General features: G+C 44.6%; 4 protein-coding genes and 1 non-coding gene across 5 annotated transcripts; 4 read left to right on the forward strand and 1 right to left on the reverse strand.

Annotated features, from left to right (window-relative positions):
- Positions 1 to 589: 589 nt before the first annotated feature.
- LOC100841446 (mediator of RNA polymerase II transcription subunit 23) lies at positions 590 to 12,025 on the forward strand. The gene is made up of 21 exons (XM_003572964.4): positions 590 to 815; positions 887 to 930; positions 1,166 to 1,265; positions 1,345 to 2,313; positions 2,599 to 2,836; positions 2,989 to 3,206; positions 3,563 to 3,776; positions 4,063 to 4,346; positions 4,794 to 4,877; positions 5,068 to 5,162; positions 5,464 to 5,626; positions 5,702 to 5,947; positions 6,836 to 7,003; positions 7,079 to 7,192; positions 7,315 to 7,440; positions 8,463 to 8,608; positions 8,801 to 9,044; positions 9,122 to 9,881; positions 10,017 to 10,198; positions 11,370 to 11,473; positions 11,601 to 12,025. The coding sequence occupies exons 1-21, from the start codon at positions 660 to 662 to the stop codon at positions 11,800 to 11,802; spliced, it is 4,857 nt and encodes a 1,618-aa protein (XP_003573012.1). The 5' UTR covers positions 590 to 659; the 3' UTR covers positions 11,803 to 12,025.
- Positions 12,026 to 12,786: 761 nt separating this feature from the next.
- LOC100840827 (protein ODORANT1) lies at positions 12,787 to 14,169 on the forward strand. The gene is made up of 3 exons (XM_003570459.4): positions 12,787 to 13,043; positions 13,172 to 13,301; positions 13,386 to 14,169. The coding sequence occupies exons 1-3, from the start codon at positions 12,911 to 12,913 to the stop codon at positions 13,906 to 13,908; spliced, it is 786 nt and encodes a 261-aa protein (XP_003570507.1). The 5' UTR covers positions 12,787 to 12,910; the 3' UTR covers positions 13,909 to 14,169.
- Positions 14,170 to 19,713: 5,544 nt separating this feature from the next.
- Positions 19,714 to 22,821, forward strand: LOC100841134 (ADP-ribosylation factor-like protein 8c). Its single transcript, XM_003570460.4, has 6 exons — positions 19,714 to 19,934; positions 20,847 to 20,928; positions 21,018 to 21,050; positions 21,155 to 21,276; positions 22,221 to 22,382; positions 22,476 to 22,821. Exons 1-6 carry the CDS (start codon positions 19,897 to 19,899, stop codon positions 22,591 to 22,593), a joined length of 555 nt encoding a protein of 184 aa, XP_003570508.1. The 5' UTR covers positions 19,714 to 19,896; the 3' UTR covers positions 22,594 to 22,821.
- On the forward strand, positions 21,663 to 21,743 carry TRNAL-CAA. Its single transcript has one exon. It is a non-coding gene; the product is annotated as a tRNA-Leu (tRNA).
- Positions 22,822 to 23,164: 343 nt separating the features above from the next.
- On the reverse strand, positions 23,165 to 25,372 carry LOC104583861 (protein TIFY 6a). The gene is made up of 6 exons (XM_010237723.3): positions 24,996 to 25,372; positions 24,794 to 24,909; positions 24,492 to 24,615; positions 24,141 to 24,369; positions 23,944 to 24,001; positions 23,165 to 23,816 (listed from the first exon to the last, which is right to left on the reverse strand). The coding sequence occupies exons 1-6, from the start codon at positions 25,233 to 25,235 to the stop codon at positions 23,636 to 23,638; spliced, it is 948 nt and encodes a 315-aa protein (XP_010236025.3). The 5' UTR covers positions 25,236 to 25,372; the 3' UTR covers positions 23,165 to 23,635.
- Positions 25,373 to 26,369: the final 997 nt, after the last annotated feature.

Consider the following 26,369-nt stretch of genomic DNA (forward strand, 5'->3'; position numbering starts at 1 on the left):
AGCGGAGCTAATAGCGTTTTTCTTAGGTTAGCGCTAAAACTACGTAACTTTAGCGGGAGCCCTCTCCAAACGCTATAGCGCACTATTTAAAACTACGCATTTAGTGCACTAAATCGGTTAAGTCAATATGCAGTTCCTTTTAACTCTATTAGACATGGTCTACATCTTTGAAATGTTACTCTATTTCGGTGCAAATGTGATCTTGTTTAATTGGATGCAGAGGCAGGAAGGTTTTGCGTTCTTGTTTTTCTTCTTCTTTTGTATGGAAGACCAATCGAAAAGTTCCCTTAAAAATCAACACATGTTTACTTCCGTGGCCGTGGTTTGATACTTTTGTTTTTTGCTCTCGTCATCCGTTGGATCAGGCATAAAAGACATGTAAGGCTGGCCATGGTGGGGAGGATGCGCTTACGAAAAGCATGATACGTTCTGACGTTCGCAACTGGTATGCGAAACCCACACGTACCGTTTGTGTTCCTCGAACCTTTCTGCCCAAAGTAGCGGCTTGGATCAGACCTCGAGCCGCATCTCACCGTCCGTTTCATTCCCCTCAAAGAGGCGAAGGCGAAGACAAAAGCACTAGGCTGCTCTACAGAGAGCTTCTAAACTAAACCCTCGGAGTCGGACCACTCGCCGGCGACGGGACCGCCGAATCAGCGATGGACGGGGGGCACGGACACGGGGGCCACGGGCAGCGGCAGCCGCTGTCGCCGGCGATTTCGGCCTCGGCGGTGCTCCCCCACCAGCGGCAGATGCAGCTACACCAGCACCCGGCGCGGCCGGCAATCGCCGATCTCTTCACCCTCTACCTCGGCGTGCGTGCCCTTCTCTTCCCCTAATTTGCCGCCGCGACGCATTTCTGACCCTGGGTGTCCGTGGCTTGCAGATGAACTCGAAGCAGCGGGCCGAGGACCCAGCGAGGGAGACCGCGTGAGTTGCTTTCCCTTTTCGTGGACTCCATTTTTTTTAATTTTGTGAACTATACTCCGCACGAATTGGGTTGGATTGATATGAAGTACACTATCGTGTGGTTTAAGGTCGGATTGTTTTGTTGGTGCTGTAACTTGTCTTGCTGTGCTTGGGGTGAATTCCAGTGCATGAAGATATCATGCTGACAGTTTTGAACTAGCTCGTGCTAATGTGCTGTGTAAATCGAATTATTCAGGAACAAGCTGCAGAAGAGAGTATCTGCTCTTAGCAGAGATCTGCCTCCCCGCGATGAGCAGTTCATTCCGGATTTTGAGCAGTTGCGCATGCCGTTTCCAGTAAGCAGAAGCATTGAACAAATTCATTGACTACATGACAAGAATAGAAGAAATTGATTAGATTTTCGTGTTTCTTTAGGACCAGGAGCAGTTGCAGGCAGTCACGGAATCAGTTCTCATCTCATTTGTTCTGCAATGCAGTAGCCACGCTCCAAAATCCGAGTTCCTGCTCTTTGCTACGCGGTGCCTGTGCGCTCGCGGTCACCTTAGATGGGACAGCCTTCTTCCATCTCTACTTAGTGCCGTTTCATCTGTTGAGGCACCAATGGCGCAAGGTGGTGCTGTGACTGTTGGTGGCCCTGTATCTTCTTCTTCATCAGCTATTGTAGCGCCAAGTGCTCCAAGCTTTCATGCTTCAAATCCTACGTCTCCTTTGTCAGCAATGAACACTATAGGATCTCCTACACAATCTGGTATTGATCAACCTATAGGTGCAAATGCGTCACCTATTAAGAGAACTGAATTCTCCACTCCTGGGCAGCTTGGTACTGCAGCAAGGGGTGACCAGTCTCGCAGGGGAGAAGAAATTAGCTATCTGCATCACCTATCATGTAGGATTATTTTAGCTGGACTGGAGTCCAGTTTGAAGCCAGCTACCCTTGCTGTGATATTCCAGCATATGGTAAACTGGCTGGTTAATTGGGACCAGAGACCGCATGGTGTGGATGAAGCTGATACAACGCAAACATGGAGGATTGGAAGGCCTGTTCACGAATGGATGCATCTATGCTTAGATGTGATATGGATTTTAGTTGATGAAGAGAAATGTCGTGTTCCATTCTATGAGCTTGTTCGCAGCAACTTGCAGTTTCTCGAGAATATTCCCGATGACGATGCACTAGTTAGTATTATTATGGAGATCCATAGGAGGAGGGACATGGTGTGTATGCACATGCAGATGTTGGATCAGCACCTTCATTGCCCAACATTCGGTACTCATCGGTTCTTGTCACAATCCTACCCAAGCATAGCTGGAGAATCTGTTGCTAATCTGCGTTATTCCCCCATTACCTATCCTAGTGTGCTGGGAGAGCCACTACATGGGGAGGTGATAATACTTTTTTAATTAATTAACCACATCTTTCCTTTTATGCTTATTCCTGCCATACTTGTATACATTGTTATTTTGTATGTACATTGATGCAATATTCATCATTATGACTGGTCATAGTTACATGCAAGAAGCATGAAGATTTTAAATGAAAACAAGTTAAATGAAACTAATAAGAATGGTTAGGCAACAAACTTGGCAGGATCTATATATTTTTCTTACTTTTACTTCCTAATATTGCTCTGAGAAGAATACCAAAGCTTACGGTGCTTTGTTGTTTAGGATCTTGCGAACTCTATTCCTAAGGGGGGTTTAGACTGGGAACGTGCTCTGCGTTGCTTAAGGCATGCTCTCCGCACAACCCCATCACCAGATTGGTGGAGACGTGTTCTTCTTGTTGCTCCTTGTTACAGATCACATTCTCAACAATCATCAACACCAGGAGCTGTTTTCTCACCTGATATGATTGGTGAGGCAGTTGCTGACAGGACAATTGAACTACTAAGGTTCACTAACTCAGGTTAGCATTTGGAGCTTCACTATTTGTCTGTTCAAGTACAATCAAGTTCCTTTCTCAAGTGGGCAGCTGATCTAAGTGGCCCTTGTCCCTAAGTGCCCTTTTACGCGGTGCAACTTGTGTGTACTCATTACAGCTTTGTCATACTATTGCAGAGACTCAGTGCTGGCAAGATTGGCTTTTGTTTGCTGACATTTTTTTCTTCCTAATGAAAAGTGGCTGTATTGATTTTCTTGATTTTGTGGACAAGCTTGCATCTCGAGTAACAAATAGTGATCAACAGATTCTACGCAGTAATCATGTCACCTGGTTGCTTGCACAGATTATCCGCATTGAGATTGTGATGAATACACTTAGTTCAGACCCAAGGAAGGTGATACACCCTTGTATAATTGTTTCTATATATTTCTTCAATTCTTTCCTAGTCATTTAAATGAAATTGTTTAGTTGATGACACGATGCTCTAAAAACTAAAAGGCTATTCTTTTGTGTAATATTAAAGGCACTTTATTTGGTCTATGCTCAATTAGTTTGGAACTGATGAACTGTTTTAAGCTTGACAAATTCAGCTGGACTAACTTCACATCTAAGAGCTGTTATAACTTAAATGATCACAAATTTATTTATGTGCTTCACTTTGTCATTTTTATTATTGTGCTTGTCTTGTTTCCCAGTTACATGTTCGTTGCATCTGTGTAAGTTCATTCTAGCTATTTCTTGTTTTATCAGGTTGAAACAACACGGAAGATAATTTCGTTCCATAAAGAAGACAAGAGCCTTGATCCTAATAATGTCAGTCCTCAAAGTATTCTTCTTGATTTCATAAGTAGCAGCCAAACTTTGCGCATCTGGTCTTTCAACACTTCAATTAGAGAGCATTTGAACAACGATCAGCTTCAAAAAGGCAAACAGATAGATGAGTGGTGGAAACAGATGACGAAAGGTACTCCCTTGATGTACCATCATGCTTCTGCTTTGTAACATTTCCTGGTAGATCAGGAATTCATCAAAAGGAATGTGCTCTTGTAGATAGGTAATTTGAACTAACTGAATGTAGAAACATTCTTAATGACTTCACTTATTGTTTGCATACATGGTAGCACTACAATTTGGAATTCAGGTGATGCATATTCTTTTTGGCAAGGCTGTAAACAATTACAACAATTTCTAGTTTTCTTTTTTCATTTATCTATAGATAATTTAGAATGCATTTTTCCTTGAAATAACAGCTTCAGGAGAGAGAATGATAGATTTTATGAACTTGGATGAACGGGCCATGGGTATGTTTTGGGTTCTCTCTTTCACCATGGCACAACCAGCATGTGAAGCAGTCATGAACTGGTTTACGTCAGCTGGGACAGATGTCATTCAGGGACCCAATATGCAACCAAATGAAAGAATAGCGATGATGCGTGAAACCTGCCCTTTGTCAATGTCGTTGCTTTCCGGGTTGTCTATCAACCTGTGTTTAAAGCTTGCTTTCCAGCTTGAAGATTCAATATTTCTTGGCCAGGTAACACTGTATAATAGATATATCGATGTAATACCCTAGTTAATTTTGTATTTTTGTTCTGTATTTGGTTTTATACAGCCTACCACAACTTTCTTGGGACTAAAGATTTTCTGTTATTTGTTTTATACATTAGTAAATAGATAACAGAAATAGAAAATAACTTAGTTTGCATATTCTTCTGCTCATGTTAAATAATTTAGCTAGCAATTATGAATAGTTCATCTATTATAGTTTTGCTAACAATATGTGAACCTGCGTACTCACCTGTTGCAAATTTATGAAATAATATGCAACTTTAACTATTTTTTTTGTAGAAGTATGCATACAATCACAAGTTCACAACTATATGTTTCTTTTGTTGTCATACTGTCATCACTAATATTCACCCCCTCTAGATTTTCTACAGCTGTATACTGCTACCATAATCTTACCTCTGTTCTTTGGTAGGCTGTCCCTAGCATTGCTATGGTGGAAACCTACGTAAGGTTACTGCTTATAACACCTCATTCATTGTTCCGTCCACATTTTACGGTAAGTTATTCTGCCTCTTAAGGTGATTTGTATTCTTCATGTGGAGCTTATGCTACACCATGACTTTTCTTTTCCTGTGATTTCTGAATTAGTTTCTTCAGTCATAACTTCTAAAGTCCCTGTTGTGACTGTGCGACTCATATTCATGTGAACATTGTGACGTATTCATACTATTTAATGAACTTTGCAGACACTAACCCAAAGATCACCGTCTATCCTGAGCAAATCCGGCGTGTCCTTGCTCCTACTTGAGATACTGAATTACAGGCTACTTCCTTTGTACAGGTAATACCGAATTTAATCTTTGGCTTCGTTTTTTCCTAAAAGGAAAGTAGCTTATTGGACACATCAAAAGATTGGAAGTTTTACCCGAATATTCCTTGCCCCTTCTCTTCCTTCCATCCCTCAGTCCCCTCCCTCCTTTGGTAGGATGTTGTACTCTGATTATGTAGAGGTTCATCTTCTATGACATTAATTTCCTTTTATTTTGCAGTTTTTTAGAAAATTATCATTGTTTGTCTCTTTTGTTAGTTTTATATATCCCCGTGCATTTCTTTTTTGTTTACACCAATATGGTTTTTTCTAGGTATCATGGAAAAAGTAAGGCGTTGATGTATGATGTCACAAAGATAATATCAATGATCAAGGGGAAACGTGGGGAGCATCGCATGTTTAGATTAGCTGAAAATTTGTGCATGAACTTAATTCTGTCACTGAGAGACTTCTTCTTGGTTAAAAAAGAGTTGAAGGTAAAAGTAATACATGCTTTTCTTTGGAAATTTGACTATAATTGGTTCATAGAGTGAACTTCTATGTTTATATAGGGACCAACTGAGTTTACTGAAACACTTAACCGCATAACAATTATAAGCCTTGCTATCACTATCAAGACACGTGGAATTGCTGAGGTTGAACACATGATTTATCTTCAACCACTGTTAGAGCAAATTATGGCAACTAGCCAGCATACATGGTCAGAAAAGACTCTACGTTATTTCCCTCCTCTCATTCGGGATTTCTTAATGGGGAGGATGGATAAGAGGGGACATGCTATCCAAGCATGGCAGCAGGTATGATTTTCTTATATTTTTGACAGAGTTTCTGGCCATTTATGTTTTCTTTATATTTTTTTAGTAAAATGCACTGCTTGCCCTTAAACTTGGTACACACGTTCACTTTAGTCTGTCAACTTGCAAATGTAGACAATTTGTATAAAAAGGTCCTCAATTTCCCCACCGTCCTCTTAAACTCCCATTTGCCAAATCCCTAGCTTCTTCTCAAAATTCCCCACAATGATCACCTCGCCTCTCCGCCTGGCTGCGCTTTGGAAGATCTAAGATCCAGCGGGCTTTTCGCAAAATTACAATGTAGACTGCGCCTCTCCGCCTCCCTCACCTGAGTGGCTCGTGTGGTTGTGTCCACTACGCTGACGTGGCAAAAAGTGTGCGGCGTGTGTGCTTTTGGATCAAACTGAACCCCAATTGCGAAGTTTAATGGACCGTTCTAACCATTTCTGAGTTGATGAACTGAAGTGAACATTCCTGCCAAGTCTAAGGACTAGCAGTGGATTTTACTCTATGTTTTGTATTCTTTCTAGTTTCTCCATGTCTTTCATCAAGTCCGTATGCATCTACTGATCACCAGCTTAGGAAGTTTATCATTCATTAATTATTGAAGATTGCCAAATCACTCTTCTGTTTGTTAATTTCTATGAAGCATGTAATAACTTCTCTTAGTATTTATATTTATGACTCAATTGGTGGATAATGTATGGATAGTTTGTGCACTCTTTTGTGTATTATTGGCATTAGGAATGCCATTCATTCTTTCACCTCCACAATGATGTTATATTGTTAGTACTTAGTAGTATGTTGATATGGTTAAGTTGAACAGGTAGAGTTTTGGTGACCTGAAAATACTTATTTTTACCTTTTGTATTGACAATACTCTCATTTCAGGCCGAAACTACTGTTATTAATCAGTGCAATCAGCTACTCTCACCATCTGCTGAGCCAAACTATGTCATGACTTATTTGAACCACAGTTTCGCTCTGCATCGTCAATATCTTTGTGCTGGTGCTTGGATGCTAATGAATGGACATCTTGAGATCAACAGTGCAAATCTTGTATGATTCCTTTTTGTGATTACTTTGATATGACTATCGTCCGTTACTCAATATTATTACTTGATCTTAATGCAGGCTCGTGTCTTGAGAGAGTTTTCACCTGAAGAAGTTACGGCGAATATTTATACAATGGTTGATGTTCTTCTGCATCATATCCAACTTGAGCTTCAACACGGCCATTTAGTGCAGGTGACACAAAATATCTGTTTCTTTTGTCATGCTGCAAAAATTTCTCTTTGACTGTTTGTTATGTGGTTTTTCCTTTTCTAGTAGCTAGCATGTAAAATTTTCTGGTGACTTATTCTATGTAGGAATTACTTTCCAAAGCAATCAAAAATCTTGCATTCTTTATCTGGACACATGAGCTACTTCCACTGGACATTCTGCTGCTAGCACTTATTGACAGGGATGACGATCCTTACGCTTTACGTCTTGTGGTAAGTCCTCTTCAACAATTTGAAGTTTGCAACACCTACCTCTAAATCATGTTACACCATAAGGTATGTAACAACCAGTTCAACAGCTGTTTTCTTTAAATCAACAATCCACTTTTCAACCCTTCACTGATTTGCTTGGTGACATGACAGCGACATGGTGGACATGTAGCATCCATGTCAACTGAAAGTCTGAAACCACTAGTGGAGTCGCCTGAGGGTGAAAAATGAACTGTTTCATTAGTTTGAGTTCCTGAATTGTTGAACGGATTTGGAGGTTAGGGTCGAATAGTGGACTTTAGCCAGAGTTGTGGTTGTAAACTAGATGTCTTATTCTAACCTATTTACAGTTTTCACAGCTAGTGCAGGTTGTTAAGCACATGGATATAGTAACATGTAACAATTTTGTACTCCCTCCATCCCATATTAAGTGATGTAATATCACATGTATCTAGACGCTTTTTGGGTATAGATACATCCAAATTTGGGCAAATTTGAGTCACTTAATATGGGACGGAGGGAGTATTAGTCATCAAAATCTTAACAGATGGTAACATGTTGTTGCCTTCTGGTAGCATTACTATATCAAAGTGTTGTAGAAGCAGGCATAGAGTACACTACTCTATTCCTAGATATAGCTTGGTCTGTGTGTATATATATCTATACCTTTACCAACCGTGAGTCTGAAGATTAGTATAACTGTGACTTCAAGCGTATACCTTATATTTGAGTACCGACCAGTGCTTAGGCTGCTTAGTTTCTGATATAACTGCGTAACTTTTATATTACACATATATTAATATACTCCCTCCGGTTGGAATTACTTGTCGAAATATTACATGTATCTAGACACTTTTTGCACATAGATACATCCGTATTTGGGCAAATTTGAGACAAGTAATACCGGTCGGAGGGAGTAGTTAAAATTTATGGATCGGAGGAGTACTATATACTCTAGTCTATTACTTTACTAGTTGCTTCGGCTGTGCATGATTCTTGCTTTAATTATCAATTTAACATCACAGATAAATCTGCTTGAAAGAACGGAACTTCAGCAGAGAATTAAAGCATTCTGCAGTTCTTGTTCTTCTGAGCATTGGCTCAAAAATCAACCTCCAAAAAGAGCTGAGCTCCAGAAAGCTCTTGGCAACCATCTTTCATGGAAGGACCGGTAATTGCAATATTTCAATTGATATTGCATAAAGCGGGTTTATTTCTAATCTTATGTGGCTATTGAATAGCAATACCAGCTAGCAATAGCATCTGTTATTTGTATATATTTTGCTTTTATGTATTTCGCCCTTTTTGGGTTTCTATGGAAGTTATAGAAGATTGATTCACTATGGTTGTATTGTTAATGCAGCTACCCGCCCTTTTTCGATGACATTGCTGCCCGCTTGCTTCCAGTCATCCCACTGATAATTTATAGGCTTATTGAGAATGATGCTACAGATATTGCAGATAGGGTTCTCGCATTTTATTCCAACTTTCTTGCCTTCCACCCACTAAGATTTACATTTGTGCGTGACATTCTTGCATATTTCTATGGCCATCTTCCAAGCAAGTTAATTGTTAGGGTCCTCAGTGTGCTGGGTGCTAGCATCAAGGTAAACCCATGTTTACTCTTGTATGGAAACTCTTCTACCTGTCTTATTTAATTACTCTAATGGTGAGTTTTTTACAGACTCCTTTCTCCGAATCCTTTACTCAATATTTAGGACCTTCAACTATTTGCCCACCACAGGAGTACTTTGCCAACCTCTTGCTAAGCCTTGTTAATAATGTCATACCTCCTTTGAGTAGCAAGTCCAAATCACATCCAGCAGATGCTTCTGGCAATGCAGGGCGCACAAGTTTCAGCAAGCCACATGCATCCGCTCAAGCTGGTGGAATTAGTAATACTGATGGTCAGAGGGCATTTTATCAAAATCAGGACCCCGGGTCGTATACACAACTTGTTTTGGAAACAGCAGCTATTGAGATCCTCTCACTTCCTGTGTCGGCTTCTCAAATAGTGACCTCTCTAGTTCAATTAATAGCGCATGTACAAGCAATGCTTATACAGTCAAATTCCGGTCAAGGAATGTCTGGTGGTTTGGGGCAAAATTCTGGGCTGCCAACTTCTCCTTCAGGTGGGGGTGCTGAGGCTGCAGGTGGCAATCGAGCAAACACTTCTGCAAGTGGAATAAGTGCTAACTTTGTTTCTAGAAGCGGTTACTCTTGCCAACAATTGTCTGTTTTGATGATTCAAGCATGTGGCCTCTTGCTTGCACAACTCCCACCAGAATTTCATATGCAACTATACTCCGAAGCAGCTCGCATCATAAAAGATTGTCGTTGGCTTGCTGACAGTTCGAGACCTGTTAAAGAGCTTGACTCTGCTGTTGGTTATGCACTTCTGGACCCAACATGGGCTTCTCAAGATAATACATCGACAGCCATAGGTACTGTAAGGCATTTTTAGCTTTGCTATCATTTTTGCATGTTTTCAACTTCAACCTTTGGCCTCAGTCAGCTTAGTGTAATAATATGCTGCTGCCATTTTACGCTCGTATATGTTTGTTCTGCGATGATTGCAGGTAATGTTGTTGCCCTTCTTCATTCATTTTTTAGCAATCTTCCACAAGAGTGGCTGGACTCTACCCATACCGTCATCAAACATCTTCGACCAGTTAATTCAGTTGCCATGTTGAGAATAGCGTTCCGCATATTGGGCCCCTTGTTGCCTCGTCTAGCCTTTGCTCGACCTCTATTCATGAAGGTATGCTTGATTTTCCCTTCCTACTTCCTAATTACTCAAAAACCATGTGCTTGATTTACAATTTACATTATGATCTTGGAGTTGATTTTGAACTGTTCTAAACAACTTTGTACAATATTGGCTTATTTGAATTGAACCAATATGTGTACCTGCAATCTCAATAGCCACGGCAAGATCATTTTCCACCATTCAGCATCTTCAAGACTTTTTATTCTGTCTTTGTTAGAAACTTCACACGGAAAAATAACATTATGGACCTCTTCTGGTTAAAAAAAACATCATGCCCCCCTTTGGAATGTACTCCCTCCGATCCTAAATTGTTGTCGAAATATTACATGTATCTAGATGTTTTTTAAGAATAGATACATCCATATTTGGGCAAATTTGAGTCAAGAATTTAGGATCAGAGGGAGTACTAACTTAGTACAAAATGGGCGACACTTTTTAAGAATTTAAGAGTATTTTTAAGAGTTGGACTCATAGGATATGCTGTGGGAATATTTCCTGATTATACCTTTGTTGGAAACGAGTTTGTAGAATTGCTATGAAATGGCTCTACCCATAGGAATTTTCGAAGAATTTTAACATCTGAATATTTTTCAAGAATTCCTCTCATGCATTCATATATGATTGCTGTTCACGAATTACTGGGCCCAGCACGTGGGTGACCAACCCGCATGACAACTGCACTGTCATTTCTATAAAATTCACGTGTTCCAAAGATGCCCGATAGATCTCTTATGTGCCTCGTGTTGTGTTGGGCACAGTTGAGCTATGAGTGTTTCTTTTTTTCTCAACAAAAAAAATAAACCTATGTTGAAAAGCAAATAAACCAGATGCTGCTTCGGTGACGTATGGCGCAGTCACTGATGCGCGGGGCCAGCCACATGTGTCACTGACTGTTAAGTCATGGCAGTACGGCACCAAAACACCATCCAAATAAACCTATATCATTGAAGTTTGGCCCTCTTGACACAACGTTTCACCCACGGGCCTTCGTGCAGGCCAAAGGTGGCCATGGGCCATCATCCCCTCTTTTCACATCACTATTTGCCACCATATTTTGTTGAAATTCTGCCGCGGGCTCCACCTATGGTTCCAATACATTGTTGTATGAAGAAACAACAATATTCTTGTTGTACTAATATTCTTGTGTTGTTGGGATCTGCAGACGTTGGCTTTGCTGTTCAATGTGTTGGGGGATGTGTTTGGGAAGAATTCGCAAGCCTCACCTCATGTAGAGGCTTCAGAAATTGCAGACATCATTGACTTCTTGTAAGCTTCATCTTTCTCACCGAAAAATTCTCTTGCGGGCACTTTTGTGTTCTCATTCTGCTTTCAATTGTTAGGATACAACTTAAGTTCTCATATGAATCACTTAATTTTCCTGTCGCTAAAACAGGCATCATGCAGTCATGTATGAAGGTCAAGGCGGCCCTGTTCAGAGCACTAGCAAACCTAAACTGGAGATATTGACGTTATGTGGGAAAGTAATGGAAATTCTGAGGCCGGATGTGCAGCATCTTCTCTCCCACCTGAAGACTGATCTAAACTCTTCAATTTATGCAGCGACTCATCCAAAACTAGTTCAACACCCGTCCTAATGTTATAACCTCAACATAGAGGGGTGTGAGGTACACCGGAATTGCGGAGCACCGTTGATTCCACCGTAGAGGGCCTGAATGTCAATCAGTCCACACCGGAATCTGGACTGTATCACAATGGTTAGAGACAGATCGCCCGTTGGATTGGTGTTGTAATCCTATATGTTTACCATTATTTGTACATATAAATACCTTTTGCGATCTATTCTCAGACTTCCATACAGTCCCCCCTTGTGTATTTCGCCTCTCCAGAGCTGCATTTTATCGACAGGAGTTCGCGGCCGTCAGTGGTGTGCACTATACCTCCCTTCCTACGCTGCAAGACAGTTCTCGTCTGGTTGATAGTCACAGTCAGGGGGTTACCATTGTGATACTGATGTGAGCATTGGATTGCATGCTTGCGAGGTTTGTTAACGGAGAAAGCGCGAAGGACCATTCTCATTGATGAGTATCAGGTACCAGGGGTGCCCATATTTTTGACCCGTTGACATCTTGTCACAGTGGAGTGCAGCGTGCACGACAGCATCTTAGGTAACCCAAATCTTCAGGTTTCCAGATCATAGGCGACGGAATTTAATAAAATGCCAATGCATGGTTTCGATCTTTGAACAACAAAATGCCACGCTAGTCGAGGCATCTTAGCATCATTCTTGCCAAGTCACGTTTTACACACACAGATTAGTTTCACAACGGCACTGTTGAGGTTCGCAGGTTTCTTGGTAAAAACAGAACCATCTCTTCTCGGAAACAAAGAAAGCTTAAGAACACATTGTAATCCGTGGATTCCTTCCGGGTCCGGCGCATGAGCCATCCTACATACTCTCTGGCCGGCTGCCCAGTTCCCAGAGGCAGAGTCAGCACGACCATGAACCATGGGCCGTGTGGCTGAGGTCAGAGGCCGTCTCACACGTAGTACCACTGGCGTCGCCACGTGCGCGTGTCCATTTCCACTTCCGGCCGCACCTATTAATCCCCCCCAGACGCGCCCCGGGGCTCCGCTCCAAATCAAGGCAAGTGCTCCTACTCCAGTAGGCAACCAGGGCCGGCCGCCGCTTTTAACTTCCCCGGGAAATTGAGCCTCCAGAGCGTGTCAAAGAAGAAGAAGGAGATGGGCAGGCAGCCGTGCTGCGAGAAGGTGGGCCTGAAGAAGGGCCCGTGGACGGCGGAGGAGGACCAGAAGCTGGTCTCCTTCCTCCTCTCCCACGGCCATTGCTGCTGGAGGCTCGTCCCCAAGCTCGCTGGTACTACTTCCCCAACTCTCAAGTTCAACGCACAGCAGAACTCCATGCATGGCTCCTCTGATGGCATTTTGCTTGAGACGGGCGCATGCATGTATGACCTTGGAGACTGACTGATCTGCGTTCCGTAGGGCTGCTGAGGTGCGGGAAGAGCTGCCGGCTGAGGTGGACCAACTACCTGCGGCCCGACCTCAAGCGGGGCCTCCTCTCCGACGACGAGGAGAAGCTCGTCATCGACCTCCATTCGCAGCTCGGCAACAGGTACTTGTTGCCCCTTTGAAAGTCTGAGTTAACCAACCTTTGTCTGCATCGTACGTGAATTCTGTCTTTCGTTCCTCCGGGCAGATGGTCCAAGATCGCGGCGAGGCTACCGGGGAGAACGGACAACGAGATCAAGAACCACTGGAACACCCACATCCGGAAGAAGCTCAAGAAGATGGGCATCGACCCCGTCACTCACCAGCAACTCTCCCTTCTTAAGAACCAGCAGCAAGATCATCGTCACCCCGAGGACCCGCCCAAGCCGTCGTCTCAGGAACCTTCGTCCGGCGCCGCCGACGAAGAAGAAGAGGAGGAGGAAGAGGCGCCGATGAGCGCCGAGCAGAAGCAGGGCACTGCCTGCTCTGCTTCTTCATCCGCCGTGTTGTCGCCGTCGTCCTGCTCGTCCTCGGCCTCTGCTGCGACGCCAGGCGGCGCGGACGTGGACTGGCCCGACCCCGGCGACCTCTTCCAGGTCGACACCATCATGGACATGGACTGGGCCAGCATCTTGTCCGGCACCGGCAGCGGCGGCGGCGACATTGGCGGGGTCGATCTGTTGTTCGACCATTGCGCCGACGTCGGCTTCGACCAGCAAGTGTGGATGTGATCCTGGTGGTAGTGTTTCGAGCGTTAGAATTAGATTGGTCGTGAACTAGTGATCACCTCCAGTTCATTCCTTCTTCTGTTGTTCTATCACTCTCTGCATGCTCTGTTTTCTTTCGTTTTCCTATCTTGGGAGGAAGTTCGTCCGTGTCCAATTGCCCATGCATGCATGCATGCATGCTTGTTGACAAGGAATGAGAGAATATGACGAGTGCGTTTTGTGGAAATTTGTCAAAGGACGGAAAGTGCCAAGCAGTCCACTGAATCCCTGGTCATGAGAGCAAACTTGTTTTAAGGAAGTTATGAACAATCTTAACTCCGATATTAATGTTCCACAGTCCACACCGAACGCGTGATCCCTGGATATGCCCATGCATGCATGCTTGCATGTACTCCAGGGGATGGGAGAAATGGCGGCAAGCATGCACGGGCATACAAAAATCGGTGAAATTTGTTACGAACACACTTAATTAACTCATTAATCTAAAAAAAACTTAATTTCTTAGTCGTACGCTCCGATCTTGTTCCCTAGTGACTGGAACCAAAGCAAGCAAGCAGGATCGTGCGGGGTTGCTTTCGTGGAGCCTATCACACGTTAGTGCGCGGCTTAACAATTATTACAAGTTTTCTTTCTAAAAGAGCACATAATAAGCACTACTACTCATGATGGCATGATCTGCATTTTAACACGTCGCGAGAGATCGACACACGCACATATATAAATAAACACATTCGGTTCTAAAATGCAAAAGCAAAGGTCTTTTTCCTTGTCACGGAGATTTGTTTCGCGCGCATGGTTGGAAATTGCAGTCCAATCATGGGCAGCTGCGGCGGAGACTCTCCCTGGAGAGCAAAAAAAAGACTCACTACTAGTTCCTTCGCGAGTCCTCGAGAAGCATTTCTTTTTAAAATTACGACCGGATGGATCGACTTTGATTTGACCCTACTATATATGCATGCCCCAGCATGCAAATATAACCTATCTTTTACAAACCCGGGGGTGCCACGAGTCAGCCATGAAAAGGAAGGTTAATTAGCACGCCAACTAATTAAGCAACCGGTGGTAGTCCAGTCCATAGATGCATATCGTTCCTTCCCACGGCGATGTATCGGCGTCAGCCCGGCCCTTTTTTCTGCGAGGTCGTGTCAGCCGTCAGTCCGGCCGGGCGGGCGCGGTTGGTGCCCGGTCGCCGGCGCCGTGAGGCCCCGGCAAGCAATGGCACAATGGCACCGGATGCCATTGTGCCATTGTGCCATTGTGCGTTTGGCTCATCATCGGTGGATCGGCCCATCGGCGTCGGTCGGTCGGTGTCAGGCTCTGGGCAAAGGTTTTTGGGTGCCCGCCCGCACGCTGCTGATGGCTGTAGCAGTTGCCGCACTACTCATCTCGCGAATGTTCTCCCTCTTGTTTTGTTTCCTGGGGGCCGTCGCCGTTTCTCAACTCAGCGTGATGACCTCGGCATGGCGTCATGGCCACGTCACCCGTTGTTTTGCTGTGCCCGTATGCGTAGGAATACTGGAGAACCGTGTTGGGGTCGATTCGTCTATTGATTTTGATCCTGACGTTCCATCTGAGATTACTATTGACATTTTGAAAAGAAAAAAAATCAATCTGTTTTAAAAGTAATAACTTCTCTTTTAGACTGCACAGTTTATGAACACGAGAAGAAGAAAGAAAGTCCAAAGCACTAGGTGGGAACATTGGAACATAGCCCTCGAATTTAAAGTACCACAGTATCTACGTACTACCAATATACACACGGATTAACCATTTTGCATTATTTTGATGTACCAAACTACTGCTGGTGCATCACATATACGTGTCAATTGTGACGTGAGGAGGTGAAGCCGTGAGCCCCATGTCGTGTGTGCCCTGTCTTAATACTAATTTCTTTTCTTGAACACGACAATATGTACTACCACCTGTCAACTGTAATTCATCAGCAGATTAATTGGCGCGGATGGAGGCAACACGTACACGCGTCATATTGATGGCCACTCAGGCCTCAGCTAGCTAGCTAGCTAGCTCCTGGTGGAACCTGACGGCAACAGATGACACAATCGCACTAGTACACTACACACGCTTTCCTTCAGCAAAACTCATCTACTAACATATGTGGCATCATCTCCAGAATTTGACAACTCAAGCATGCCATTAACATTACTGATTTACACTTACATGTACTGATGTACATGCATACCTGTAAAGAACATCACTCACATGGATCTCAAGCCCACACTGCATGCAAAGTCTGCTCAACAGGAAAGGAAAGGAAATGAAATGATCGGTGGACACAGAATAGCATGTATACATGATCGATCGAGGCAGCAAAGCAAGCAGAATGTGGATGATGCCGACAGCTTATGATCGAGTGTGTCAGCCGGCCGTGGGCGGCCGGCAGAGCACCAAGTGGCTGGCGACGGCCCGAGGAATGGCCCTCCACGGGCGCGCTTTATAAATGGATTGTGAAATTCTCTGCCTGGGCTGGAGCACGTACGCTGTCGCACCGAGACAGAGAAGGCCGGGTCATCCCAACAGAGAAAAGGCGCTAGCTTTTCTTGTCCGTGTAGGCAGGCAAAACAAAGCAGAGTATATGTGTCAAATGCTGCAATGATGCGACAACGAACTGGGATCTAATCGTGCCCGGATCAGGGGGCCACTCGATCGAAGCCCCTTTCTATCTCGTCTTCCCTTTTTTTCTGCTTTGTCTTGGTGTGTGATCCACGAGATCGATCGGCCATCAGTCTGTTTGTTTGCAGGCTTTTTTTGTGCATTGGTAGAATAGAATACGATGTTATTTGGGTGGAAACGTGCGTTGCCTGTGAGGTTGAGGCCATCCCTTGCGCCCAAAGCTGGCTGCCGTCTTTCATGGGGCGGTGCATGCTGGATCGCTGATCTCCTTGCTGCTACTGCGTTCCAATTAACGACGACTGCTGCCTCTATCCGTGGACTCGTTAAACAAACCAAAAAGGGCACACGTACTACCTCTATTGCGGATCTAATATGTATGTGCTGGCTATATATACTGTGGTCGACGGATGTGACGCGCGCCAAGAGATACATGAAAGGGGATCTATCGTGAACGTCCTCTAGCTAGCTAGCTTGTCCGTGATCGCACGTAGATTAATTAGCTCCGCTTTGATCGATCCAGCAAACATCATCATGGCGCCATCCATCCGTCCATATACTCCGGCCGGGGATCCATCCTTCTCCATACGTACATCGCTAGTGGTTTGGGTTTTTAACTAGCTTATCCTCTCCGATCCGCTGCCATCGATCGATCCAGCAGATCTCTCTCCGTCTCTTTCTCCCCCTTTTGCTCCACTATCATATCATTCGATCATTTCCATCCATCAAGCCAAGAGGCGCTAGCTTCTACAGCAATCCTCTTTCGTGCCTTACCTGCAGTGCCCAATGTGTGCGCCTAGCTACGTGGCAACGCCAATTGCCAAGCCACACATATATACCAGCAATTAACCAGCTGCCAACGCGACCGTACGTGATGCGCACCAGGCCGCCCAAGATTCACTCAAAAAGGTTCCACATTGATCGATGCACCGGTTCTTTTACTTCTTTTCTGTGTGCGTCTGAAGCAAACGTCGGCCGGGCTGGCGTCGCCGCGTATATATATGCAAATGTTCCTTTCGTGCATGCCAGAACGGAACGGGGAATATATCACTCGATCAGAAGCTAAAAGGCTAGTATAAATTAAAGCGATGTTGCGATCCAACAGGTGTGTGATGGGCGGAGGAGGGCCAAGAGAGCGCCGGCACGTATACCGCCGCCGACGAGTGGATTAATGGTTCGCAAGTCAACGTACTACTACGTGCACGTGTGAGACGTGCTCCATGGGAATGTGACGTGGCGGACCGGATGAGCTAGCAAGCGCTGCCACTTTTTTTTTTTTGGCTGCCTTCTCGCTCGCTATCTGTGCTCGATCCGGATAGCGGTTGTTAATGCTTGATCTGGATCAATGGTTCGCAACATCTGAATGAAGAACTTGTCGCACAGGTCTATAAAATTCCCGAACATCATGTCACATCCATACGTAAGTCAGAGTAGTAATTTTGCGTTCAATTTTTGGGCCGTTTTTGTACTGTATCTGCAGTGCCCGATCGGTCGGCCGTTCCTGAAAGCCCTGCCTATCTGTAGAACAAGCTGTTACGTCAGAGTGACGACAGAAACACCGAAGTATCCTCTGTTTTACCGTGACTGAAAGCAGGAGGAGACGTATCCTGAAATCCCTATAGTGCCAAAATCGGAATAAACTTCAGTATCACGTGGGCTGGAACATGGCCCGTTAAAGGAAGCCCGTTTAGTTTCTCATGGACATATTCGCTCGTTCGGCCAATTGGCCCAGTAGACGGAGCACAAACGAGACCATTTTGTATGCGGACGTTCTCAGAATTCTCATGAAAAAAATGGACGTCCTCAAAAGAAAAAGAAAAAAATGCATGTTGAGAGAATAGCGTGTACACATTTCCATCTGGAAAGATGTTATTCGGGTTCCAGAATATGAGGAGCCTTTTTTATAAGAAAGAACTTAGCAAAAAACACTTTCATACGCGTGGATAACGAGTAGAAACTTAGCGTCCTCTTTTAAGGAGCTCTAAAGTTTCATGTCTCGTGCCTGGTGGTTTAAACTCTCAACCAGACGCATCATCTTATTTGATGCTCTTTTACTGCCGTCGCCTGGTCGAAGAGGCCAAATATGCACCATCTCAATTGTGGTCGACATCAATATACGGTGAAGAGGAGCAAAGAAAATAAAAATTAGGCTGCGTGCTCAACGTTGACAATGGGCATACGTAGAGAATGGAAAGGTAAAACAGATGTACATATGATTTTTATGATGACACGGAACCACGAGCGGATCCAGCATGTAGCCAGTGGGGGCCAATGCCCCCACTCAATTTTGATATATCATTACAAATTTTAGATTTTCACCATTGATGCCCCCTCTAATTTAAGTTATACCCTCTTTAAGAATGTTTAAGTGCCACCTCTCAAGTTTTCTCTTAGCTCCGCCCATGCACGGAACGAGAGAAGAGCATTGCCAAAAGAGAGATAAAAATATGCACCCGAACCACAAAGAGAAGTGAAAACCACGTCAGCACATGTTGGACAAAGCCAATATGTGCAATTTTCTTATATCAACGGGTGTTACAACATTAAGTTCTGATAACCAAAGTGTTATTTTTGCACTCGAATGACCAAATAAAAATACTACAAGCATGCATCTACAAAAATTTCTTATACCATATTGCTTCGTGGGTTAGGTTTTGGAACGAACGAAGCCGAAGAAAGCCAGAGGAGGGAGTCCATATGCTCAAGTTGGTGATCACTAAGACATACTCCCTCCGTTTTTTAAATTCTGAACTAAAACCATGACAATCTAGGAATATAGGTAGCTAGGGTGTTGCTTTGCTTTCTCGTGCTCCTTTATTTTGTAAAAAATTTCAATAGAAACTAATGGGAAAAAAATCAACCATCTACGAAAAATAGACCTTTATCATACTCTGTATATTTTTTGTAGCTTAGGCCTTTATCAAATTGCGTTAGAGAAACAGCCACAGATTCAACAGGTTCCGGTTCGTCCAAACCGTATTCCTTGTGAATATAGCGTACGAACACCAGAGCTGTATGTATACCACACGAATCTACGGCCCAAAGAGCCCCACCACATGATTCTACGGCCAAGAGCATCCAACACCGTTCGCCATGACAGGTAACAGGTTCCGTTCGGATTTGGATTTTGGATTATTCGCACGTAGCGGTAGCACGCCGTTGTGCCGCTTAACTCTTTCATCCCGGGGGGGCTCCTGCCTTGCAGCCAACTCACGTCTCCTGTCTCTTCTCGTCCTCTTCTTCCTTCCTCCCCCCTCCTTCGCTCCTTCCCCAATCGCGGATTCCCTCGGTAGATCCGGCCGCGGCAGGCGCACGGGCGGCGACGGTCTCGCGCGGCGGCAGGCAGACAAAGGCGGCGGCAGCATGGGGCTCTGGGACTCGCTCCTCAACTGGCTCCGAAGGTTTCCCGTCTAGCTCCTCTCCCCTCCGCCCCCTTTATGTTTCACCGTCTTTCGCGGTTCAGACGGACCTCTTCCCGGCGGAGCCCCCCAATCGGCCGATTTCGGCGGTACTATTGGTTTTCCTGGGATAGGTCTGGATCGGAATTTCCCTGTATATGGCGAGATGACGATGCTGGGTTCGTTGTTGATTGGAGTTGGCTGTGTGCTCTGTCTGGTGTAGTTTAGATCCAGGGTAGGTCAAGCTAACGTGAAGCATACGCGTTCATAGGCCGCCTTTGTTGTTTACTAACACATCAATAGATTTTGATGCAGTTAGGATATCTGAAAGCCTAAAGCGTGCATAATCGTGAACTGGATAATGTTGTAAGAGCATACAACAATTCATTGCAATTCAAACAAATTACGGTCTATGTTGGCCAGAAAAAACAAAGAAACCTGGCTTTATGGAGATTGGAGATGTTCAAGCTCCCTCTGTTGAGGACAATTACCCGGAGTAGAATTTTCAGGTTTGTTAGTGAAGGCTGCACCGTCGCCTTCTGAAGGTTTAGTTTGCCATGATCCCCAAATAATGGTTACGGCTATAGGGTATGCATGAATGTGTGAATTTTCATTATTGTTAGGATGCAATCCTGACCTGTTGTTCTTTAAGTGCTTAATCATGAGTTAGGCTGGCTGAACTCATGTTGATGAATTAGCTTAAAACTTGTCACTAAGGCACCGAGTTAAACTTATCCCATCTTTGTCCAATATATTAAAACAAAAACTTGAAGATGTTTCAATAATAAGTTAACGACACTGAGTTAAACTGCAATGGTATAAAATTAGAAGATGTGGGTGTTGTGTAGTGTCTTGTTGTCTTGAAAGCATGACCAATGAAAACTCTACTCATGGCAGCAACATTTTTTGTTTCAGCTTGTTCTTTAAGCAGGAGATGGAACTTTCCCTGGTTGGCCTACAGAATGCTGGGAAGACATCTCTAGTCAATTCAATCGCTGTATGCATAAACTTACACAACTTCAAAATCTACACTGTGTGTTTCCTCTATAGTTCTCATACTCAATTCATGGTTGTTGTGCTTCCCAGACAGGTGGCTACAGCGAGGACATGATTCCAACTGTATGTAAACATTCCCGCTTCTTTATGAATAGCTCGAACTAAATATTTTGGTTATGTAAGTGACTTAGTGACCTGAACTACAAATGTTTATCTGCTGAAACCAGGTGGGCTTCAACATGCGGAAAGTCACGAAGGGAAATGTCACCATTAAACTTTGGGATCTTGGAGGGCAACGGAGATTCCGAACTATGTGGGAGCGTTATTGTCGTGGAGTTTCTGCTATTCTGTAAGTTCCTGTGTTTCTCAGAGATTTCATGTTTGCATATTGTATTACTTCAATGCCCAGGTTTGTGATAACAGATTAGTGCGGCAACATGCATTAAATAAAATCCACATGTACTTACATTTTGCTATTTCATATTTCTAAATCATAATCCTCTGATCATAATACTGTTCATAATTGTATGTATGCTAGGAGTAGATAGTAGAGTATGTATGTTATTACTCGCTCTATGATAATGTTTGGATTGATTTCTTAGCCTGTCCAAACAGATTGGTGTACTTATTTCTGTAAGGACGATCGAAATACTCCAAGACTCCACCTTTGTCATATATTCCATATATCGCATTAGATAGATATCATATTCATGGAATACGATTCACTCTCAAGATGCCTTGATGGTGAAATGGTAGACACGCGAGACTCAAAATCTCGTGCTGAAGAGCTTGGAGGTTCGAGTCCTCTTCAAGGCATAATATGGAGAATGCTCATTCAATGAGCATTCCCCGTAGAAGTATTCCGGAAATCTGCGCCTGGCGCTCTCCTCTATCTTCTGAGGTCCTTAACCATCTCTCTGAAAAAAGTAGACAGTAAAAGCCAAAATAGACTAAATATAGCCTGAACGATCCTAAAAATCCCTCGAAGGAGATAATAAAGAACCCAAAGCAGATGGTCCATTATCCGGAATCAGACATGGAATATTATTAGTTCTTTCGATTCTGTGTAAACACGATGGTTGGGTTCACACTGTGTGACTGTCCAAGGAGCTCAGCTATATAGATAGATCATATTCTCTAATAAAAAAAATCCTCTCAATCCTGCGGACTTGTAATCTGTTCATGTATTTATTGTGCTCTCTTTTGTATGCTTATGATGCTCACTGCCAAGATTTTGTAGCTCTCTACCTTAACTGATAAATATGGAGCCTTTAATGTCATCATGTAATGCAGATATGTTGTCGACGCTGCTGACCGAGATAGCGTTCCGATAGCAAAAAGTGAATTGCATGACCTGCTGACGAAACAGTCTTTAGCTGGGATTCCTTTACTTATCCTTGGCAACAAAATTGACAAGTCAGAAGCACTTTCTAAGCAGGCATTAGTCGATCAACTGTGAGTAATTTTATTTTATTTCATGTTCTTCATGGGGTAGCTTCCCTTTCTGAATGATATTTCAACTTAAGTGCTTTTCTTCTGTGTTTTCAGAGGTCTGGAGTCTATAAAGGACCGTGAAGTTTGCTGCTACATGATCTCTTGCAAGGACACCGTGAACATAGATGTTGTCATCGATTGGCTTATCAAGCATTCTAAAACAGCGAATTAGGGCGGTTGTGTGTTGTGTGCCCCTTCATGTGTGCTGAGGTGAATTTTGTTTGTACCTCTCCAGTGTCATGATCCAGAAGATGTCAACCTTGTAATCTACTGTACATCTTTGGTGTGTGTTGCGAACAGCATGGGGTCTAGTACTTGAGCCTGAAACTCTTGTATTACTTTGTACATACCTATAATCTTTGATTATTCTTTGGTGTGAATGTTATTTTTTGTTGTCTTATTCGTATGGCTTCGACAAACTAACCCTTTGTGTGTCAGCATTTAATTCTTAATCCTCTTCGATGAGCTTTATTTGCAAGATTGCTTGGATTATTTCTCTCCTGTCAGTTCATACATATTAATGTGCCGCTTAAGAGCAGTGGATTTATTCAGCGTGAAGAAATGAGAACCAAAAGTTATTCATTGAAGAGATCGTTCAGTCGGTGTTTACTGTTTAATATACTAGTACTATTGGTGAGGGAAACAATGTTGCCAGCCCAAACTACAGGATTTAGGAACAATCTGACGAGCCTGTAAAAATCGTTTTCTTGTGGGAATTTCTCATTAGAAACTATGAGCAAACGTCGTTTCTGAACCACCTAATGTTCACTGAGAAATGAAAGAACACATTTCAAAAAAGGGAATGAAAGAAGGAGCCTATGCCATCAAGTTCTTGCCATCGAATGCACCAAAAAGTTTGTCATGAACTCAAAAACAATCCACCCGACTGGATACAAAATTCGGGCTGATTAGCTAAATCGGTTTTCTTCGTGGGGTTGACAATGTTTTCAGCAAACACCTGAACCCAAGTTCTCTCAAAACTGAAAGAAGCCTCCTATGTGTTAAGCTCCTGTGGGCACCTAATGCACTAAAAAAAGGTTTTGATGATCAGCTCAATAACAGCATCCAGCCCGACTGGATACAAAACTGGGGCTAGATTTAGCGAGAGAGGGACATGCATATATATGCATGGGGTTGTTATTGTAAACGAAATCCGCCGGCCGATATCCTTTGCACATGCATGAGGCTCCTCTCTGACAGTAGCAGCTCAGCTCCTACATCTTCAGCTCCGTGTCCGGCGCCTCCTCGTAGCCGTTCATGCCCGTCCCATCTCCCAAGAACCATGACAGCTCGGGCGATGTGTTTGCCGGTGAAACGGCCGTGAAGATGTCCATGCTATTGCTACCCGGAGAAATGTCCCGGCGAGAGTAGGGACCTGCTGCTGCATTTGCCGCCCTGTATAGAGCAAATGAGACTTCAGACAAAGTTCAGATTTTATCACAAACATATAAATTGACTCCATTTATCGAAAAATGGCCAACAAATATCTAATACTTAATTAACAGTGCTCGATGGATCTCACCTTTGCTTGCGTCTCTCCAGGAAGCGGGCAAGGGACGCACTCCTAGCCAGCGGGACATCTGCAGCAAGATCGAAATCCCAATCCAACACCATGTAGAGGCCCAGGATAATTATCAAAATCGCCTTCAGTGTCATATCAATCAATCTAGTAGCAGAACTTGAACAATTTTAGATATTAATGGCGAACGGTGACACCACCTCTAGGCAAGAACAAGTCTTGATCCGAAGCGTGGTCGCCAAAACCGAGCACGGCGTGCGGGGTCAGCAGCACTGGATCGCTGCAAGCCCTGGCCAATGACGCCGCCTGTCTGCTGCCGCTTCTGCTTCCATCGGAAGGTTCGGATCGCCGGCGGACAGGAGGGCCGCCGCTGCCGCCTGCCGCTGCTTGTGCCGCGGCCTTGGCGGCCATGAACATGATATGCTCGGCCTGCGAGCCGCATCCATATACAAAAAAGAAACAGAGATCGGTACTTATTCATCGTCAGCCCTGATTTGGGAATGGAGATCGATCGACAGGATGTGGATCAAAGTTATGCGCACTACATGTACCTTTTCCCTGGAGACGTTGTCGAAGACGCGCACGGAGCCGGCGTAGAAGACGGTGAGCTGCGCGGCGGGGTCAGGCTGCGGGCTGCAGTTTGGCACTCGGAACGGGTTCGCCTCACCCATCGATCTGCTCTTCATCCAACCGGCCCCCGATCAGTAAATCCCAGTGGTCAGTGGTGTGTATACATAATAAATCGCACGGGCGGCGCCCGAATATATGTACCGACCACGGAGTATATCGATCCTATTCCAAATTGAATTGAACTGCAAGGGGCGAGCGTGAATCGATTTGATTGTTACAGTACCTGAGAGCGGCGGTCGTGGAGTGATACGAGGCCGGTGGAATGGCGCATTGAAACGCCGGCGCGGCGACCGCGCGGCCGGGCTCCGGCGGTGACGGCGGAGGGACGCGCGTTGCTACCTGATACGGAGATCGATCGGTCAGCAGATTGACCGATATCAAGGCATCACAGAAATGCTCATGAATCATGACCGCAATCAACATACCTGACTGAAAGACGGGTGCTGCTGCTGCTTCCAGTGATGAATCTGATGATGATAAGTCGCCGTCGGCGGCATCATGTCCGGATTCGGGCGCGGCGGCTGCGGCGTCATCATCATCATCGGAGTCGGGGCAGCGAGACGCCATGGGGGGCAGGGCTGCTGCGGCTGGTCGTCGCCGCCGCCGCCGCCGCCTCCGCGTCGCGGCTGCAGCACCGAGTGGGGGCCCAGGAAATCCATCTCCATACACGATCTGCGCCGTAGCTAACGAACGGCTTTCTCCGCCGGCGGTGGTGACCGATCGAGGAATGAATTAACGAAGATGGATCGATCGAATCTGTTGGAGGAGCAGCGAACGTACTTGTATGTGCTTCGGCGATCGATCCAACAGACCGATTCGATCTCAGGTTCCTTGCGCTGGCTCTAAATCCCTGCCCCGCGCGCGTGCAAATATAAGTACCGAACAGCCGTTTGCGATTTGCATGCGACGTGCGTGCATGGCTGCATGCTGAGCTGAAGCTAATCCGGAGGCCGGGAAAGACGAGCGGCATGCGGGAAGCACGGGGTTGTTTGTTTGATGCATGCGAGCTAGGACTGGACGGGAGGAGGCTTCGGAAATATGTTAACCACCGCGCGAAGTTCGTATAGGATGGATCAACACGTGGAAAGGAAACGAACGGATAGTTCTTGTAGGAGGGCATGGGAAGAAATACTTGATCGGTGCCCAGCCCGCACACGTTAGTCACGTACGAAGGAACCCCGGCCCATCGAGGGAAGGCGTAAGTCTGCATGCATATGATCCAGCCAGCTCTTATCTGATTTGTTTTACTTCTCTTCTCGCGAGTCTAACGCGACCCGGTGTTTCTGTTAGAATGATTGGGCTTTTGGCCCATGTACTTGCACAATGATCCTTGGTAAATCCCGAAGTTCTATTTGGCGTGTACAACATTCGCTCAGAAAAAATACTTTCTCCGTTCCATAATTCTTGTCGAAATATTACATGTATGTAGATGTTTTTTAAAAATAGATACATCCATTTTTTTAGAAAATTTGAGACAAGAATTATATAACGGAGCGAGTAATAATTTGTGTGTACAACATGTAATGAGAGACGCGTGATTGCAGTCCTGGCCACGTGAAGAGAGTGAACCCTATCCCGCGTCTTGGACAAAAGGGTCGATCTCTTTATGGTTCACCTTGTCTCTGATAGCCGATCTGCCGTTGAGAGATGGGAGAAACCACGGATGAAAGTCTAGCATCAAGTTAGCTATTTTTCATGTTAGGGTTTGTGTTCTTGGCGGTGGCATCTTGACGGTGGAGATGACTTCGTCTAAAATATTCATGTCCCGGGTCCTCGTTCTGGTGTAGGTGTAGCTGCCT

The sequence above is a fragment of the Brachypodium distachyon genome, chromosome 3 (genome assembly GCF_000005505.3).
Source record: "Brachypodium distachyon strain Bd21 chromosome 3, Brachypodium_distachyon_v3.0, whole genome shotgun sequence".
Lineage (NCBI taxonomy): Eukaryota > Viridiplantae > Streptophyta > Magnoliopsida > Poales > Poaceae > Brachypodium > Brachypodium distachyon.